This window comes from Bidens hawaiensis, unplaced genomic scaffold (assembly GCF_021521415.1).
Source record: "Bidens hawaiensis isolate Kalapana, Puna unplaced genomic scaffold, B.hawaiensis_p1.1 tig00035048_1, whole genome shotgun sequence".
In the NCBI taxonomy this organism is placed as follows: domain Eukaryota; kingdom Viridiplantae; phylum Streptophyta; class Magnoliopsida; order Asterales; family Asteraceae; genus Bidens; species Bidens hawaiensis.
This window is the reverse complement of record NW_027505344.1, coordinates 139,661-161,615: the sequence shown is the minus strand read 5'-3', so window position 1 is coordinate 161,615 and position 21,955 is coordinate 139,661. Positions and strand designations below refer to the sequence as shown.

Below are 21,955 nucleotides of genomic sequence, written 5' to 3'. Positions count from 1 at the left end.
TGTGTGTGTGTGTGTGTGTAGGGTAATGATATTTTGAGAATTGATAGGTTGTAAGAACTTTAACTCTTTAAGAACTCAATATGGATCACACAATGGGTATATAATATGTGATTGAGATTAAATCTGATTAAAAAATGAATTAGTAAAGAGAATAAAGATATGTGATGATTACACTAGTGTAAACGTTAGTTACACCTATGTAAAAAGTCGATTCGGTGTGTAAAAAATATTGTAATTTCTTTACGTATATGTAACCTACATATTAAATATATGTAATAAAAATTCAAAAAAAAATTGTTATGTTGAGTTCTTTTGAGTTCTTAAAACTCAAAGTGATTCTCAAAATAAATCACACACACACACACACACACACACACACACACATATATATATATATATATATTGTTTTATAAATATAATAATGCATCGATACTGATAATAATAAATATTATTATCATCATCATCATCAAGGACAATAAAAACAAAAGAATGATAAAAATTAAAAAAATAGAAATAAAAAAATTATAACTTTTAGTTTAATATTTTAAAGAGAGACCATCAAATACAAAAAAATGTTGCATGAGATTAATATTTCAAACAAAATTGTCAAAGGAAATAAAAGTTTAAAAGAAATAAAAAAATAAAATAAAAAACTTTATAGTTTTTAATTTAATATTTTTAAGAGAAACAATAAAATGTTACAGTGGAGTAATATGTCAAATAAAATTCTTAAAGGAAATGAAAATTTTCATAGGATACGGTATGACAACTACGTTTAGCCTAACTCATAATTTATTTATAAAATACACCAAAATTCATGGACCATTTAAGTATACAAGATGGACTTATAAATTGGAGTGGACTTAAGACAGAATATGGGCTTAGATGGTCCATGGGTTTGAGATATATAACACCCTTAAGTCCTAAACCCTCCTAAGACCCCGAACCATATATTCCAATTCCTTTCACCTACACCTCAAGAAAAACACACAAACCTCCTACTTGCTTGATTGTTTTCGGATTGAACAAAATAAATTTAAACTGGTTTAGAATTGCTTACATCTTGATAACAAGGAAAGAACCAATATTTAAGGTAAGTTCACACTAAAAAATGGTTCATTATGTAGACAGATTCATATCTATAATAATATATATAAACGAAAACCCAAAAATCTTATGTGTCGCGATGTGCTCGCTCCCCTTTTTTATGGAAGCCACCAGATTTCTTAATTTTTAAATGGTGACCTCTCATTGATTTAACCCAAATTCATGAGTATGGGTCTTACCAAAACCAGATAGCTCTTAAACGAGTTATAACATCTCATTAAATTAAAAATCAATCTTACCAATTTTTGATATGAAAATCCTACAAAATAGAAATATACTAAAATTTAATATCCAATTTAAAAAGAAAAAGATATTATTTATAATTAATAAACAATTTTATAGTAAAAAACATAAGCGGGTCATGGGTCACCAAATCCAGATAGCTTTTATACGGGTTATAACATATCATTTATTTATGAAACTCTTCCATCATTAAACCCTAAGTATATTATTAACTTTCTTACAATGAAGAAAATTAAAATCCAAAAAATAAATAATAAAAAACAAAAAATATAAAACAACCATTCTCTCAAGCCATCTGATTACTTTATTTGTAAACGAAGGCTTCTCACGCATTTGACCCGAATTCACTGGTAAAGGTCTCACCAAACCCAGATAGCTTTTAAACGGGTTATAACATCTCATTATATAAAAAAAATAATCTCATCAAATATTTGATATGAAAATCCTATAAAATAGGAATATACTAAAAATTAAAATCCTATTTTATTTAAAAAAAAAGATATTATTTATAATTAAGAAACAATTTTATAATAAAGAAAATAAACGGGTAATGGATATCACCAAACCCATATAGCTTTTAAACCGGATTATAACATATCATTTATTTGTGAAACCATTTCATCATCAAACCTCAAGTATATTAATTATTAACTTTCTTACAATAAATAAAATTAAAATCCAAATATACATATATAAATATTAAAAACGAATAATGTAAAACAACCCCCATAATACGGGGGATAAAATCTTGTTATCTATATAGAGTAAAGTAGAAAGTTGGTACCACAACTTGCATTTGATAAAGTTTTATTTAGTATATAGAAGATAGTTTTACAAAACAAACATAAATGAAGTAATGGAAGAGTGGTTATAATATGTTTGTTTCTAGGTCACCACCCGGGTTCGACCCTTGACAACTGATTTGATTTATTAGTCAGCGTCATTTTGTTATTATTAATAGATTCAATCTCATCTTGCCAACTGATTTGATTTTGGAAGGAAAAGGAAAACAAATTGTTTTCTTTATATATATCCTAGTTTTAGAGCCCATGTCACACACGGGATAATTCGAATTATAAAATTATAAGTAAAGCAAATAATTACATAGCGTATATACTACACCAAGAAAAAGATTTTGATAAGTTTCAGAGAGCTTCTCGACATTGTCATAATAACAACATAAAAAATAACATGTTAACCCATTCAATTTTGTGAATATTTTGTTTCATTTGAGCATAGTTTTGCATGACATGCTTCCCATATAACGTTCTGATCACCATTGAAGAAAAAGTTAACGCTGACATAAATATTTCAAATTTGATAAAAGTTAGAAGCATTGATAGGCATGGGGGTGGCATGTCGAAAGTATTCTTAATCTTTTCTTAAATTTTAATAGCCGGGGGAAAAATAGTTAATTTGCCAAATCCCGAACCTTTTAATTATTTCAAAAAATGCCCTTAAAAATAAATTTGAAACCCGAATCATGTTTAAAATTCTAACTTTCATACTTTTGACATTTTCAAGTCAACACTTTGAACCCATAACAAATTTGACGATAAATCTATTTGCATTCTCAAACTTTTAAAAATACTAAAATTTTCTATTTTTGACCCGTAATAAATTTTGACCTAAATGTAGTTAATTTGTACCAAACAATCTATTTACCAACTTTTAACCCATAAAATCAACTTTAAGTTCCAGAAAAAACAGAAACAATCCTTGATAAAAAAAATTAAGAAATTAAGTATGATAAACTTTGTTATGTTTGGAAGTGATTCGTACATACTATCCTTATATTTTAAAATATATATATAGTTTACTAAATTAACCGAAAAAATATATGAATAGATTTAAAGCATATATTTATAATTTATAAATTTATATCACAATTTACAATAATAATAATACTAATAGATAAATGAATTGATTTTAAAAATATTGATCGACTTTTAAGCATATATTTATAATTTAATGATTAAAAAATTACTTTGTAAAATGAAACCATATTCGAGTTTTGTTTTTCTTACAATCTTCTGCAATATACATAATATAATATGTGAATGATAACATTTGAAATTATATTCTTTTTAATCTTTGAAAACATAATTTGTTGTTGATTTTTGAAAATCACCAAGTATTTTGAAATATATAGTAAATAATATGTTAATATTTATAATTATAAAAATATATTGATATAATATAAATAGAATGTAAAAGGAAAGTGAATAATTATAGATCTATTACATATATTAGGGTATATTAGTTTTGGAGGGAAAACATTGTGAGAATTAACCAAAATATGACAGGTGTTTACAATTATTTTACTTTATTGGAATAGGTAGATAGGGGTGGGTTATAGTAAAAATAGATAGTTTTCTAGAAAGAGTAAGAATAGATCTAAGCCTTTGGATCTAGGATCTAGTGGTTGAGATTAGTAGTTTTCAAAATACCAAATAGTTTCCTATGATCTAGGATTTAGGCTACATAATTACCTAAATAGGTTAACATAGTTTCCTAACTTTAAATTTCATGTCCTTCCTACTCTTCCTACAAAACTATGTATTTTTATTTTCCCTTTTCTATATAGGTAGATATATATATATATATATATATATAGGGGTGGGTTCTAGTGAAAACTCCTCTTAAAGAGAAAACTTAAAAACTCTTAAAAACTTCTAAAAAACTACTTTTAACTTTTTAAAAAAAAAAATTTTTGAAGTTTATTTTTTTTCCATTATTCTTATATGTTGTTATTGGTTCAAAAAAAAAACTTGTCGGTATAGTGCGCATGTGTAATAGTGTGCATTGCATATATGCAAAAGTGTTTGTATTGCATATAATACAACACTATTGCACATATTTTATACACACCATTTTATATATGCAATATAAGACTAATACACACATCGAATACACATTAGTATGTATGTGTAATACAACATTAAAACACATGTGCACCACATCGACTTTTATTATTTTTTTTTTTCATATAATACAACACTACTACACATATACAATACACAAATATTGAATAGATGCAATAAAACACTATTAAACTCAAAAATATATAGTAATACACATGTGTAATACAACGATATCGCACAGTAATACGTATGTGCATTACATCGGTTTTTTTTTTTTGTTTTTTTTTTTTATATTTTTCGAGTGAAATATAAAAAATATAAGAATAATGGCTAAAACAGAATTTTGAAAATATTTTTTTATTTTTAATTAAAAATAATTTTTTAGGAGTTTTTAAGTTTTCTCTCTAAAGGTGAGTTTTCTCTTGATCCTCTCCCTATATATATATAGGGGAAAGTTAATGTACAAATGAAATTAGCGTGCTAAACGTAAGAATCAAGTAAAGCAATTATATATACAAGTATTTGATCCAAACCCTAGATATATATATATATATATATATATATATATATATATATATATATATATATATATATATATTATACAATACATAAGTCATGGGAAAATTAAGACACCTCTTTTTTAAGTAATTTACAACTTATAATGCATAATGCACACATTATATAGCATGTAAAATAAGGACAAACTTGTCCATTAAAAAATATGCTTATAAATAGTTACAACATTACCCCCTCAAGTTTACTCAACTTTTGTAAATTTAAGAAATAGTTACAACTTTGGACCTTCATCTTTACCGATGTATTTCTTTTAAATTTAATTGTTAACCAACTTCCCACCAACGATTTTCCAGCGGCCGTAACTTTTTCATATGTTAATATTCTTTTAAGAAAATTACATCATAAAAATGAGCATTTTATTGTCTTTAATTTGGGTATGGTATTGCTATTGTTTATTCCAATTAAAATTAGGATGTTACGTATGGGTGTTCACAATTCGGTTTTAACAGCTTCAAAGTTAAGCAATAAGTCAAACCGTCGGTTCATATTTTTTCATTGAAAACCGAAACTGAACCGTTGAAAATTCAAACTGAATCGTTACTAATGGTTTGGTTTCACACACTGAGTTTCAATAATAAGTTTACCGACCGGCCCGGTTTTATATGGCAAATTTTCAGTATAAAGCATAAACCAAACCGTTTGCTATGGTTTGAACATTCTGAAACCAGCTAACCAAAAGTGATGATCGGTTTAAACGTATTTAAGGTTTCAAACGAACCTTGAACATCCGTAATTTTTACATGATTACTAGAATTTTCGTTCCCCGCCGCATCGCACGACCATCCAACAATACTATATATAATGTAGCACTCATGGGCAAATTAAGACACTAGGTTGTTAAGTAATTTACAATATTCAAAACTTTATGTACACCCTATAAAGCACGTAGCATAGGGGCAAAGTTGTCCACTACAAAATATGTTTTACGCAAATTGAATTTGTTAGAAAATAGTTACAAAATTGGCCCTTAAACTTTATTAACCTTTTGTAAATTTAAGAAATTTTTACAACTTTTACCCCTCATCTTTACTCATGTATTTGGCAGGTTTATATATTTTCTAATTTTTCTTCTATATCTCTAAATATATTACGTTTAAGGAAAAAACAGAGCTTACCGATGCATCGTACTTATTTTTGTCGACGTTTCCATATAAAATTTATTCTATAATGAAGTACGGTTTATAATGTACAAGTCACTAAAACATTATTGTACAATTCAAATATGTAACTATAAATCAATAAAATGTTTAAACACATAAATATACATTAAAGTATAAACCATGTTATGTTTTAGTTTATAAATTCTGAAATTACAAATTCAGTCCTCCATTTATACAACTCACATTACAAAAACAAAGCAATAAAATCAACTCAAATTAATGTTGTACGAATTTGTAACGGCTTCACAAAAAGTATGAAGGCTAAACTTAAACCGTGGGCATAACCGTTAGCAACGGGTTTTCGTCGAAAACCAAAAACAACCGGCCAGAAGTTAATGGAAAAAACTAACCGTGAAATCAAGCCATTGACCAGCTTGAACGGTTTTACGGTTTTAAATCAAACAACGAACACCCATAAACTTGTTACATGATTACCAAGGTATGTGTTTCCAACTGCATCGCGCGGACACCCGCCTAGTGTGTGTGTATATATATATATATATAGAAAATAGTTAAAATAAAAATACATAGTTTTATAGGAAGAGTAGGAAGGACATGAAATTTTTAAATCTCGATTATTAAATTAAGTCAGCTTGTTTGATTTGAAATTTTAACGAGTGAATATGAGACAGCTTTACCCAATCATATATTTTTTTAACACACAATATTTGTAAACACTAGTTTCCAACTTTACACGTGTAAGAAACGAATTTTTTTAAAGTGATAGAAAAACACGTTGCACGTGTTAACTAAACCACCAGAAACAAAGGAAATGCGCGCGTCATCCCACCTTCCCCTCATTACAATATTGTGTCTGGTGATGTGCGTGTAATAATAATAATATTTAGTTGTTTAACAGGTTTAAGTTCGGAACAGAAATGAGATTAAGAGAAATGAGATTATTATGAGAAATGTGAGAAATTAATATGAGCCACTAGTTTTATTTTAGATTTTAAATAATGAAAAAATTGTACAACAATAAATGCATTCTCTCTTTTCAATTAATACAACTAATATAACCATAATAAATCACTCTCTAATTATGGATACACATATTCTATATGTGTGTAGGTTATATGTTTTTCGTGTGTAGGTAATATGTTTTCTTATTCTTAGGACAAGTGTATGTTATATGTTTTTGTTTAGGTTGTATATTTTTTATTGACATTTAATGCTAACATATGTAAGATGGTTTTTTGTATTATTCATCACAATGTACATACGTGTTGATTGATATTGATATATTGAGTTGGAAGAAACAGGTTTCGGATAGAAAAAAATTTAATATATGAATAAATTGTATTTGTGTAAGATAAAATTTTCAAGTGTAGGTTATATGTTTTTCATGTGTAGGTTATAAGTTTTCATGTGCGTGTGTAGTTTATTGATGTTGAATATTGTGTGTCGGTTATATGTTTTTCGTGTGCAGGTTATATGTTTTCTTATTATTAGAACAAGTGTAGGTTATATGTTTATGTGTAGGTTGTGTATTTTTTTGTTGATATTTAATACAAACACGTGTAAGATAGTTTTTTGTACCATTCATCACAATGTAACTACGTGTTGATGGATATCAATATATTGAGTTGGAAAAAATTGGTTTTGGATAGAAAGAATTTTTAATGTATGAATAAATTGTACTTGTATAGGATAAAAATTCAAAAGAGAAATAAGTTATAAAAATAAATGAATTTTTATTATTTTTCAATTATAATAATTTGATTAATTATATTAATTGAAAAGATAACTATTATATTTATTAGTTATATTAATTGAATGAGAAAGCATGCATTAATATTTTTCTCATTTATCTTTAAACTTTCAAAAAAATATAAACCTTTCACCTAACGGATTTGAACCTGGGATACCTCACTCTTCAACGTGAACCAAGCTCTTTTCTTGTAAATCATCTATGTTAACAAATTATAACATAAGATAAATAACAGATCCCGGTGCCGCATAGGTTTTATGATTATTTTAATATTTTGCTTTTGTTTTAAATATGCAATTTTTTTTCGTTTTAGTTATGGTGCGGTAACGATCGTAACAAAACACCGAACAACTTTGTATTAACTCGCTGCTGTAAAACTCGGATTTACCGGCCAGAGTCACCACGGTCGGGTCTTACCGTACATTAATGCCCTTCCGCAACACAAGGGGTAGAAAGGTAGTTTATGTTGGGTAAACAAAATGGGCAGCAAAATTTAATTTAATCTACCTATATTCTAATAAAGTAAAATAAATGTGGACATTTGTCATGTTTTGGTTAATTCTTACAATTGTTTCCCTCTAAAACTAATATACCCTAATATATGTAATAAATCAATAATTATTCACTTTTCTTTTACACTATATTTATATAATATTTATATATTTTTATAAATATAAATATTAACATATTATTTTACTATATATTTCAAAATGCATGGTGAATTTCAAAAATCAACAACAAATCATGTTTTTCAAATTAAAATTGATTCGGGTTTTTTGTGGAACTTAAATTTGAGTTTATGGGTAAAAAGTTGGTAAATAAATTGTTTGGTACAAGTTAACTACATTTAGGTCAAAATTTGTTACGGGTCAAAAATGAAAATTTTGTGTACTTTTAAAGTTTGAGAATGCAAAATAAATTTATCATCAAATTTGTTATGGGTTCAAAGTGTTGACTTTAAAATGTCAAAAGTATGAAAGTTAGAATTTTAAACAAAATTGAAGAACATCCGGTGCTACAATTTAATGTCCTACTTTCCTTTGATAGGTGGTAAATTGATAAATATATCAATAAAGGTAACGTCTCTTTTGTATTTAGGCTGAGTGGTTAGAACTACTATCGTATGAGAAGTCTTATTTCCGAAATTGGTTCATAACCAAAATTCTTTCAAGTATACATATATGACACCGAGAATGAATTTTTCAATAGAAAGAAGCATTCTTGGGTACGTTTTTGCACGAACATTTTTTTTATTAAGTTCATTTAAAAAAATCATTTTGTGATATAAATAAAATCAATTTGTGTACACATTGTATAGATACAAATAGACGTAATACATTTTTTTTCATCTAGGCCATGTAATTATTTTTTTACTTATAATTTTATAATTTGAATTATCTCGTGGGCGAGACGGGCTCTAAAACCGGTACATTTATATAATAAGAAAAGATTAAAGGAAAAAGCAAAGCGAAGCAAAGCAAAGAAGAGATGACTGGTGTGGTGTGAGTGTTTGGTTTTGGGGGGGTTTCGTTGGGGAAAAATGGTTGGTTGGTTGGTTTTCATTCTCTCTCTTACTGTTCTGTTCTTTTGTGGAGAGCAGACAACGAACCAAAATCTCTCTCTCTCACACATTTTCGGAACCACCGGCCACGCAGATTACTCTCACTCTTACATGTGATTGCCGCCGGTGAACAACGACGTCGTTTCCACTCCGTAGCTCTGCTCCGAGGTGATTCTGTTTTGTTTCTCATCGATCACTCTGATACTGATATATCAATATCTATTCAATCACTTTTTACGATTGAAATTGAGCGTCGTCAACGAATGCGAGTTTGATCTCGATTTCGTGTTTCTGATTTTTCATATTGTGGATTGTGTTTGGACTAGCATATGCTCATGTGATTGTCTGAAATTTTATTATCTTTTTCGAGTTATTATATTTTTTAATTTGTTATGAGTCACGAGTTTAATCATTTAGTTGTTTTTTACTGGTTTCTAGTTGCTAGAGTTGGCACTTGGCAGTTATAGTTATATCTGCTTTTGCTGTTATTATTATTATTATTCTATAAAGGAAACTTTAGTTTTTTAATTAAACACATTAGTGGTAACACTTGTTGTACTTTAGTTTTAAATTATCTTGAAATGTATGTGTGTATGTATAGTGGTGGTCAATCACTGAATATTTAGAAATCATTATATTCACATAGTTCCTATGTATGCACAAGTACTGTGTTTTAATGTTTCTAAATATTTAGTGGTTATCGTTTGAACTAAACCCTGTATGTACGTATATTTATGCGTTTGGCTGTGTGTGTATACTGTTGGGATCTGTGAGAACCGCTAAAGATATAGGAACCGTTTTATTAATGGATGAAAACATGTATTCACTGGTGAATATGTTATACAACTGTGAAGTGTAAATACACTGTAGTTCTATTGATTCAACATATATTGTGTTCTCATTTGAATACATTATCATTATGTATGCTTGAGTGTCATGTGTATGAATTATTATTAATCTAGTACATGTTTATATATGTAACTTGCTTTCTTTTAATTAAAAGCAGCAATAAAATGATCTAATTACAATAGAGAGGCAGGTAATCAAACATGTACATGATTAATCTTTACTCCTTCGTAACATTTAAGAAAATGTAACTGCACTTACATATTATATATGTAACTATTCAACATATAGATTAGTCATGCACTTAAATATGAAAATGTAGCTTTTCAAATAGACTGATTACATATCTAACTTGCTTTCTTTTAATCTATTTGAGGAAAGAAAGTTGCTTTTTCATTCATATATGGACTTGTTTTATATGTAAGTGCATGATTTTAAATGCAATGTAACTTGCTTTCTACAACTAGAGAAACCATAAGAGAATTGATTCAAGTCCATAATAACAAAGAGTACGTGTATGCAATTGACATGAAATATTGATAAAACAATGAGAACTGCTAATCAGTTAGGAACCGTTTTATTAACGGATGAATACATGTATTCACTAGTGAATATGTTATACAACCGTGAATACAATATAATTTGCTAATGATTTAACAAAAAGTGCATTCACCGGTGAATACAATGATTCTTACATATTTAGTGGTTCTTATTTGTACTCACTCTTTTATATATGTACATCTTTGTGTATGATTATACATGTAAATTGCTTTCTTCAGATATAGAAACCATAAGAACTAAATCAAGTTCACAATACCAAAGTGTATCTGTATGCAGTCGACAAAAAATATTAACAAAGAATAAAGCGTTAAGAAAAAGAATATGTTGTTGGATGAGTTAAGTGTTACATGAAGACAAATGAACAGATTCATACTTAGGCATCTTTTTAATTAATCTAGATCAATTAACACAAATTCATAATATTTCAGATGTATGGTCAAAATTAAGCTTGTGATCAACAGAAGTAATGGAAGCGGGGCCTTATCCTGTGCGTGAAGGGGAGCCTGACTGTTCTTATTACATCAGAACCGGCCTTTGTAGGTTTGGAGCAACATGTCGTTTTAATCATCCTCCTAACAGAAAACTGGTAACGGGTCAACCCAATTTGATCAATAATAGTTATTACTTGTGTTCATTTATTGTTTTCTCTTTTTATAATAATGTCCTAATTGGTTCTAGGCCATTGCAACTGCCAAAATGAGAGGAGAATATCCAGAAAGAGCAGGACAACCTGAATGTCAGGTAAGTATCTATTCTCAAATGTTAAAAAATACCCTTTTGTTTATTTGCTAGTGATTTTAAATATATACTGATTAATTATTGGTGCTGTTTCATTTTCTATTTTCCAAATTTATGACAGTTCTATTTGAAAACGGGTACTTGCAAATTTGGAGCAACATGCAAGTTTCATCATCCCCGGGACAAGGCTGGGATTGCTGGAAGAGTTTCACTAAATGTCTTGGGTTATCCACTTCGAACGGTTTGCATTTGCATCTTCTATTGTTGCGTTAATGACATAAAAAACCAACATATTTTTCATTATGCAAAAGAAAAAAGTTTCCAAATGTGCAATTTTGTTATATTGAATTTGCTAAATTTGTATTAATTTGTTCGGTTTGTTTACATGCCTAGTTATACTTATACATACATGTTAAACGAGTTCAAGACTTTAATATATCAAAATTAGGTTGAGCATGTTGGTTTTTTTATGTTATTAGCTTCTTATCGTTATATTTACTTTATTAGTTCTGTTTTTAAAAATAATATTAACAAGTATTGACACACGATCTCTTTGTTTGTGATGCAGAATGAGGCTGAATGCGCTTATTATCTAAGAACAGGACAATGCAAATTTGGAAGCACTTGCAAGTTCCACCACCCGCAACCGTCTAATATGATGGTTTCATATCGCGGTTCTCCAGCGTATCCTACAGTCCAGTCACCAACCAGTCCAGGTCAACAGTCATACCCAGGAGGATTGACCAATTGGTCTTTGTCTAGAACTCCTTTTGTTAGTCCACGCTGGCAGGCTCCTTCAAGTTATGTACCGATGATTCTGCCACAAGGTGTGGTTTCAGTTCCAGGATGGAGTGCATACAGTGTAAGCTGTCTTTTGATATATGTTGTTTTATTAAACATCACTCTTATCATTACTTCTTAATAATATAACAGTAGTTTACTTTTATATAAATGGGTGGCTTGGCTAATGGGTCGATACGGGTAGGGGTGTAAACAGCCCAATCTGAGTTAGTAGTTTTTGCAACCTCGAGCTTGGATCGGGGCCAGCTCATCTATTATTTATTAATTTTTTTGTATACATTTTAAATTTATTATATTATATATGCTTATAACTAAAAATTGTATATGCAACATACTATTTATATTTTTTTATCATATTTTATATATAATAACAGATATTATATAAATATAAATTGTACTAACATTTCTAAATAATAGGCTAGCCGCTAGCAAGCTAGCTTGAGCTCGATAACTGAAGCTCGGGCTAAGGTTTAATTGATTATTCATATGCTTACAATTAAAAACTGTTTATATGCATTTTTAATTAGCCGCTAGCAACATTTTTAGTATATATTAATAAACTTATATGCATTTTTAATTGATTATTCATATGCTTAGAATTAGCCGCTGTATGTAAACATAATACATATTATTTAACTAATTTTATCATATTTATATACATAATAATAGATATAATATAAATATGTGTTATATAAAAATTACTAAAATAATAGGCCCACAAGCTAGTTTGAGCTTGATAAGTGAAGCTTAGGCTCATACTCGGTTATTAAACAAGCATATGTTTAGGCTCTGGCTCGTTTACAATCAGCTCGATTCATCTTCTGGAACTCAAGAAAACACTAGCTTAGTCAACTTTATAATCTTACATTTTGAAGATTTTGTTCAGGGTCAACTTGGTTCAATTTCATCTTCAGAAAATCAACAACAAACTGGTGGAAATGGTCAGACTTATGGCACTTCAAGTCAAAATGAAGCAGCTAATGAAGCACTGCAAGGAACTTATCCTTCATATCGTACCGGATATTATGCGTTACCAAGCGAAAACGTGTTCCCTGAAAGGCCCGGTCAACCCGAATGTCAATTTTACATGAAAACCGGTGACTGTAAATTTGGTGCAGTTTGTAGATTTCATCATCCAAGAGAAAGAATTCTTCCTGTCCCTGATTGTGCTCTTAGCCCAATGGGCCTCCCTTTACGTCCGGTTAGTTTTGTTGTTGGCCCAATGGGCCTATTCTAGTCATGATTATATAGTTTCTTAATAGAATAATTAGGGTGCCAAACATGTCCGGTTGAGGGGTTTGGGTTGTAAAAAACATCAAATCTAACCAACACCCAATTAAATTCACCTGAACACGACTCATTTAACCCATTTATCTAAACTTATCAAGCAGGTTGGCATGTCATAATCAATTTGTAAACGTGTTAATCAGGTTGTCAATTTGTAAGAAAAATGTCTTAAACGGGTAAGGAGGTCGACCTGTTTAATAAACAGAATGGCGGGTCGATGTTTTTAATAAAACAAGTTTAACAGGTCAACTCAAACACGACACATTTAATTAAACAGGTCAACCTGAACACGACCCATATAGTATACTTATTCGTGTAAAAATCATCAAACCTAACCTGCACACAATTAAAATTGCGTAACCCGAGGCATGACCCGTTTAACCTATTTATCTAAACGGGTCAAACAGGCTTACATATTGACGGGCAGTGAGACAGTTTTAATCATGTTAATCTGGTTGGCGTTTGTAAAAAACGGGTTAATCTGGCCAGAAATGGGTTAGGAGATCAACGTATTTAACAACAGGCTGGCGGGTCAACCTGATTACTTAAGCATGCTAAGCAGGTCAACCTGAACGTGACCTCTTTATTTATTCCGGTACAAAACATCAAACTGCTTAAAGTCATCTACCTTGAGCATGACCCGTTTAAACCATCTATCTAAACGTGTCAAGCAGGTTGACAAGTTGGTGGGTTGTAAGCAGCTTGTAATGTGTTAATCATGTCAAAAATGGGTTAAACAGGTAAAAAAAATGGGCTAAACATATCAAAAATGGGTTAAACAGGTAAAAAATGGGTTAAAGAGGTCAATCTAAACGCGGCCCATTTAAACTGGTCAACCAGAACACAACCCGTTTAACCCATTCATCAAAGCTAGTCAAATAGGTTGACAGGCCGGCTGGTAATAATCAATTTTAAGCGTGATAATTGAGTTGATGGTTTTAGAAGATGGGTTAGACGGGTTAGGAGATCGATGTGCTTACTTAAACGGGTAAACAAGTCAAGTCAAACACGAACCCTTTACTTAACCAGGTCAATCCCACGACCCGTTTAATAAACGATATGATAACCCAAAACCTAATTATTTTCAATTTTAAACGTGTAGTAATCAAGTTGTAAGCGTGTTAATCGGGTTAGTGGTTTGTGAAAAATGGGTCAAACGGGCTAGGAGGATGACTTGTTTAATTAAAGAACACGACCCATCTAGGTAAACAGGCCAACCCAAACATGACTCGTTTATTAAACACTTGAGAAATTGTGACCCTATAATAAATAACAATTTTTATTTCAATTTTATTATAGGGAGAGCCGTTATGCATATTCTACTCTCGTTACGGTATATGCAAATTCGGCCCAAGTTGCAAGTTTGACCACCCAATGGGACTCTTCGCTTACAACATCTCAGCATCCACATCAGCAGCAGACAGTCCGGCCGTGCGCCGGTTTTTAGGCTCATCTTCAACAAGTGGCTCGTTAAATATGACCCCGGAAAGAAGACAAATTTCAACAAGTGACGACAACATTGACACAGAGGGATGAACATGAGCCTCTCACGTGACTTCTATTTCCACAAGCCTATGGAAAAAAAAACAAAAAAAAAGTTTGTAACTTTATTCATATCGTTGGAGATGTACATAATACATGTTAAAGTCAACCTGTTCTTATAAATCAACCTGTAGAACTGTGTTGATGCTTTGTACAACTCCTCATTTTTGTCACATTTGGTTTAACTTTAACCACATGTGAGCAGATAATCTATTTCAAAATCATGCTTTTCTGATTTCTAATGTTTTGCTTATTTTATTTTATTTTATGTTTTTGACTCGATCCGGTTTATTTGGTTTTGAATTTTACTGTCCTTCCGATCCGAATTAGAAATGTGCAGATTAAACTGATTTATTCTGTTTATATGGTTTGGTTATCTGATTAAAGCGGTTATATTCGGTTTATTTGGATGATATCAATTTGGTTATCAGTATAAGCAAGATTTGTGAAACAGATAACCAAACGGGAAACATAATTCACAATTCAGATACGATAATGAACCAAACCAAACCAAAATCCGAATTCACATTTTGATTTGTTTTTTCGTTCATGGATACGATTCGATTTCGGGTTTTTTTGGTTTTATTGCATACCCCTAGTGCTTTTGCTTCTGATATTGGTTGATTTTTGCTACTTATATTACTATTAGTAGAGGTGAAAACATGAACCGGTCGGGCTTAGAGGTGTACAGAAAAACCGGTTTCACCCAAACCGGTTCCCAAACTGACCCAAACCGTCAGTTTCAGGACCGGTTCCCCTTAAGATCTACCAAACCGGTTTTAAAACCGAACCGGTTTGAGAAAAACCGGTTTAAAAACCGAACCGACGTGACCAAGTTGGCCTATCTTGTGTCTAAACTGGTTTATAAACCGAACCGGTTTGAGTCAAACCAGTTTTGACCAGCCGTTGACCAAACCGGTTCGATTTGGATTTAAAACCGGTTTTATACCCCTCTAGTCGGGCTGGTTGGTTAACTGATCAAATGGGTTTGGGTTAAAATGGGTAAACTTTAGTTTGGACGGAGCCAAAGTTGCAAAAGTTGCTAGACGGACCCTAGGCGGCCGACTGGGGAGTGGGGTGTAATCGGAGTACTCGGGAAGTACTCGGAGAGTACACGAACATAGTAAATATAAAGAAAATTAATTTTTGGATGTTATATATATACTAAATATCATAAGTTTACTAATATTTATAACAAAATAGTTGAATATCAATATAAATAAGAGAAGTACAATTTAAAATAATAAATATTTTAAAAATTGATAGTTATTAGGTAAATGATATTTATTCATTAATATTAAAGAAATATGACTTATGTTTTATTTTTTTAAAGTCAAAATCGGCCCAAGTTCACCGACTAGATGTGACACTGGCAGAGTTTGATCACCTTTAATCGATTCTTAGTAACTAGGCGGAATTAAAGAAACTCCCCTCGACGACATACCTTGTAGCGAGTACTCGGGGAGTAGTCGGTCTTGGAAACCTACTTTTACAATATTGGACGGAGCTGGCCGAACTGTTTGACCATTTTTGTATTTTTTTTTATAAGTCTTCAGTTCCTAACATTAGAAATAGACTTTGGGTGACTTTCAGCCCATTTGATCCGTTGTTTAGTTATTTTTTTAATTTGGCTCAATTAACCGTTTATCGACTCATTCACAAGTCTTTTGACTTCCATTGGTTCAATCACAAGTCAAAAAGTAGAAGTATAGAATAATCGAATTGGTGTAAATTCTCGTTCATGTAGTTTGTTCTTGTTGCGCTCTTTTTTGGTGGCTTCTTTCCCGGTTGTGGAGGTAGCTTGTCGGTGTTTATCTGGTTGTTTATAAAAAAAGAAGTTGTTTGGGCTATGGGTTTCTATCTATATGTGTAATGGTTCCCTCACTCTCACTCTCATCATCATACACATAGTCATTCCTCAATCCGTCCACTTGAACCGCATCATCTTCCGACTCCATGTTTGCCCCTCCAACAGTCAGAGTCACGGTTCTTCTCCTCTTCAATTCTTATTTTAAAGGACGGAGTCCATCCCGAAAACTCCCTGACCGGAACAAGCCATTTCCCATCTACACTCGACCCACATCTTTGTCAATATACATAACTTCACCCCAAGATGCCATATATTTAACGCTGGAGCAAGACCAAGCATTAAGAAATCTTCAGTTACCGGTTTCAGTTCACTAAAAAACATCTTCATGCCATGCCATGCCATCATTCCCTTTAAACCGATTACATGCCATTGACGAGTTAAATTCTAACCAAACCCATAATCTTGTCACATACTTAATTTCTACTTTATGAAACCCACAAAGACTGAAGAGAAACCGTCACCTAAGGTTCCTTTACCCGACCTAATATGATACAAGACGGGTCCATACCTTATTGGGGTTCAGTGATGTTCAGTTTAAATTTTATTTACCAAAACCCGGTTAAATAAATAATTGGTTAATTAATAAAAACGCAGCGGAAACATAATAAACGAAGCCTGAAAGATCCGGTTACATATGAATACGAGCATCGATAAAAACTAGATCTATCTAATATACCGATGAGACAACAAACCTTGTTTAATGACTAACCAGTTGAGATTTCAAGGTTCAACGAAATGACGCTAGTTGAACGAACCCACGACACGTGGGTGGCGGTGACCCTCGAGCGAATAATGGTGGCGATGGCGGTTGTCAGCTGGAACAACGACGACGGCGTTAGACGACTGAAGTACCGATGGTGGCCGGGGGTGGAGGGGCGACGGTGACCAGCGGTTGCCGGTAGTTGCAATAGCGGTGGCTGCAGGTAGTTAGACAGTGCCTTGTGTAAGAGTTGGAAGATGGATTCATCTCCTCCTCTTCACACTGTCTCCATTAAAATATACTCCCTCCGTCCCATTAAAAGTCATGGTTTGAAAAACATAAAGTTTAAGATGGATTGAATGATTACTTTTTTTATTTACCAAAGGACAATTATGCCCTAGGAAATCAGGTCCATCAATATTGTTTATTAATACTAGTTGTGTGTGTTTAAGGGTAAACTTGAAAATTGGTTAATAAATTTTGAAAATAGACATTTGTAATGGGACAAAAAAAAAGGAAATATGGACACTTTTAATGGGACGGATGGAGTATATATTTACAGGAGATGGATCAAATACAAATGAAAACCGTACTAAATGTATGAATCAAAGAATTGAACGGTGACAATTTCGTAATTAATTTCTTCAACGCTGATCATTTGTTAGTTATATAATCTCCATCAATTGAAAAACAGATTACAATGCCATTCCGGAGTAGCTGCAACTAAATCAATTGTTCTTAATTTCTCAAATCTTATCGTGCATTCGATTAATCGACTTCTTCAATGGTGGAAGACATGGACACTGAAATTGAAGGTATGTAGTTCTTCAATCAGTTTCAATCAGCCTCGTTTAAGTGCAATTACTTTATTGATTTGTTGAGCTACCTATACTTAGCGTATTTTGCATAAGTTATCAATCGGTTTCAATCAGCTTCGTATAACTAGAGTAATTATTTTCACAGAGTAATTATTAGATCCCAAGTAGAATAGTTATTTGAATAAGTAGTTTAATTGTTTAACCCTAAATAGAGTAATTATTTAATCACATGTAGTGTAATTATATGTTTGATCTTATTGTCGATAATTTTACTTTGTATAACTAGACACTAGTGTAATTGTTTAATCTAAATAGAGTAATTATTTAATCATATGTGGTGTAATTATATGTTTGATCTTATTGTAGATATTTTACTTTGTATAACTAGACACTAGTGTAATTGTTTAATCCTAACTAGAGTAATTATTTAAACATATGTAGTGTAATTATATGTTTGAGCTTCATTGTATGTAGATAATTATACATTTGATTGATCTTAATGTAGATAACATAATAGAAGATATAACTGTCGGAAGAGAGTTCAAACCTGTTGTATCTTCTTCATTAAAACCAGCTGAATGCATGATTTTTCCATCTTTGGATGCTTCATATCAGTATTTTTGTAAAATATGCTAATAAACGCGGTTTTTTGGTACGTAAAGGTTCTCAAACTGAAAAGAATGGCATTATTCAATATAAGTATTTTATACGCTCAAAAGAGGGATCTAAGCCACAAAAGAAATTTGATTCTTTTGAAGAAGTTCATCAAGGAAAAAAACCAAAGAAGTTTAGGAATAGGCCTTCTGTTCGAACCGGTTGTCTAGCGTAGATTGCATTATGCACTGTTGATGGTGGCAAATCATATAAGATAAACAAGTTTATTGACGAACACAATCACACTTTGATTTCCCAAGAAGATATGCACTTTCTCCCTTCATCACGAAATTTGACAGTTATGCAAAAAAAGAGGTTATATTCTTTTATCCACGCTACATCTAGGTCCTGTTAGATCATTTAATATTTTGAGGACAGAATATGGTGGTTTTGATGATGTTGGCGTAACTGTTGCGGACTGCAAAAATTTTAAAAGAAATATGAATTGCTATATTGGAGAATTTGATGCCAAAATGATTGTTCAACGGTTATTAAACAAGAAAGAGTATCTTCATAATTTTTCATTTTACTTTACTGTGGATGAGAGTGGTTGTCTAACTGGATTATTTTGGATAGACGAAGTTTGTAAAAAGAATTATTTGACTTTTAGTGATGTAATATCTTTCGATGCAACATTCAATACCAATAAGTAAAGACTTTCTTCCTTTTTATTTATTTTTTTGCATAGTCAAACATTTTACATTTCCTTTTATTTTGTTTCTTTTTGTGCATAGATACAAGATGGTTTTTGTTCCATTCACCGGAATTGATAATCATTTTCGCAATGTTAATCTTGGAGCTGGTCTTATTGCAAAGGAGACAATTGAAAATACATGGTTACTAACATGTTTTCTGAAAGCATTTGGGCGCTAACCAAAGGTTGTTGTTACCGATCAAGATCCCGCTATAAAGCAAGTTATTGAATCTGTTTTTACTGAGAGGGGGCATAGATTTTATGCATGTGGCATATCATGAAGAAAATAGCTTATAAGGTTAGTATTATTGTTTTATTTCTAAGTAGAGTAATTATTTTCGTAAGTAGAGTAATTATATTTATTTTTAAACTAGTGAGATTGCTCATAACTTTTTACTGTGATTAAAAACTCAAGTCGAGCAATTATGTGTGTAACTAGAATAATTGTAGGTTGTAGAGCTTAGATTTAAATAGAGTAATTATTTGTGTAACTAGAACATTTGGTAACTAGAATAATTGTGAGATTTGCTCATAACTTTATGTAGAGTTTAGATTTAGTATAAAGATTGTGAAATAAAACTGCAATTTTTAAGTAGAGTAATTATTTTTTAAGCATTTTTTAGTTATTACAAAGTATATTCTGTCATGATCTTAAATCTTTCTTTTTTTTTTCAAGTTGGCCCGCATTGTGTAACAATGAGCATTTTAAGCGTCGTATTTGTAATATAGTTTGGACATATTTCATTGAACCTGATGAGTTTGAGATGAAATGACATGAAATATTGAATTAATTTGGTCTTATTGATAATTCTTGGATATCAACTATGTTCGGTTTAAGATCAATGTGGATTTCAGCATATTACCACGATGAGCCTTTATCGGATCTTATGTGCACTACATCAAGGTCTGAGAGCGAAAATCAATTCTTTGGTCTTGTTTCAAACTCACAACTAACTCTTGTCGAGTTTTTTTAGTCATTTCGATATGGCGCTTGAAACTCAAAGATATGCTCATCGAAAAAATGATAATGACACGAGAAATACGAAACCCGATGGATGTACTGAATTAGAACTAGAGGTTGATGCTCTTAAGAGATACACCCAGACAATATTTGGGATGTTCAAGAAGAAATATATTGTAGTATTAACAAATGTTATCCCCTTAGAATTGTTGAAGATGGACAAAATGCAAAAATCTATGTTAAAGATAAATAAGCTTTTGGAAAATGTTTCATTCAGGTACTTTTTAGTGTTTTTTTATGAATAATTTTTTGTTGTCTTTGTTGTAGAGTAATTGTTTTTATAAGTAGAGAAATTTTGATGTCAATTGTGACAAATAAGATATTTTTTGTTTTTTTAGTTGAAGAGTAATTATGAGTATAATTAGAGTAATTATGATGTTCATTATGATATATAAGAAAAATAATTTTGTAGTGTATAGAGTTTTGAAATAAAACCATAATTTTGTAAGTAGAGTAATTATTTCTAAAAGTAGAGTAATTATTCTATTGAAGTTTTTTTAACCAATTGTTTATTATTTCACAGGTATCTATCATTGTTGATGATAATGATTTTTCTGCTTCATATAGCTGCAAAAGGTTTGAGCAATATGGTTTGTTGTGTCGGCATGTTTTTGTTGCGTTTAGAGTTTTTGAGATTGACGAGATTCCAAAGAAGTATATTTTGAGACGTTGGATGAGGGATGCAGTTTCAAATAAAAGCAAGTGTTCGATTTTTGGTAAAGATGTTGCTATTGGAAACGTTGATAAGGCTAATGAGATTGTCCGTGATATAATGTTTGCAACTGAAAATATATGTAATATGTTATTCACGGACATAGAAGCATTAACCAAAGTTAGATATCAAACTAATGGCATAAGGGGAAAGGCAGAAGTGTAACATTCGTTACTTTTCAAACACGAAAACCCGACCCATTTTTGTTTATAAATATATATATATAAATATATACTAGTAAAGAGCCCGCGCGGTGCGGTGGAGACACATCGGAAATTCGGTCTGTAGCAGGTCGTCTTGATTTTTTTACTTGCGGCGGGGAATGCAACATGGATTCGATCAGTGCTGGGTTATTCGTTATGGCATCGGCATTGGCTATAGCAAAATTTATACTCGGTATAGTTTATGAAAAAACAGAAACAAAATTTTGTTCACATTAATAAAAAGTTTGATGAGTTTGCAATAAACTGAGCTTATGTGATTTGATTA

The 21,955-nt window shown here is 31.0% G+C and overlaps 2 protein-coding genes across 2 annotated transcripts; both read left to right on the top strand.

The window, feature by feature from the left end:
• Positions 1 to 10,985: 10,985 nt before the first annotated feature.
• LOC143612595 (zinc finger CCCH domain-containing protein ZFN-like) lies at positions 10,986 to 15,232 on the top strand. The gene is made up of 6 exons (XM_077086543.1): positions 10,986 to 11,215; positions 11,308 to 11,370; positions 11,489 to 11,608; positions 11,936 to 12,229; positions 13,055 to 13,369; positions 14,755 to 15,232. Exons 1-6 carry the CDS (start codon positions 11,096 to 11,098, stop codon positions 14,989 to 14,991), a joined length of 1,149 nt encoding a protein of 382 aa, XP_076942658.1. The 5' UTR covers positions 10,986 to 11,095; the 3' UTR covers positions 14,992 to 15,232.
• A 5,485-nt stretch (positions 15,233 to 20,717) lies between these two features.
• Positions 20,718 to 21,631, top strand: LOC143612596 (protein FAR1-RELATED SEQUENCE 12-like). Its single transcript, XM_077086544.1, has 3 exons — positions 20,718 to 20,971; positions 21,022 to 21,028; positions 21,278 to 21,631. The coding sequence occupies exons 1-3, from the start codon at positions 20,718 to 20,720 to the stop codon at positions 21,629 to 21,631; spliced, it is 615 nt and encodes a 204-aa protein (XP_076942659.1).
• The last annotated feature ends 324 nt before the right edge of the window (positions 21,632 to 21,955 follow it).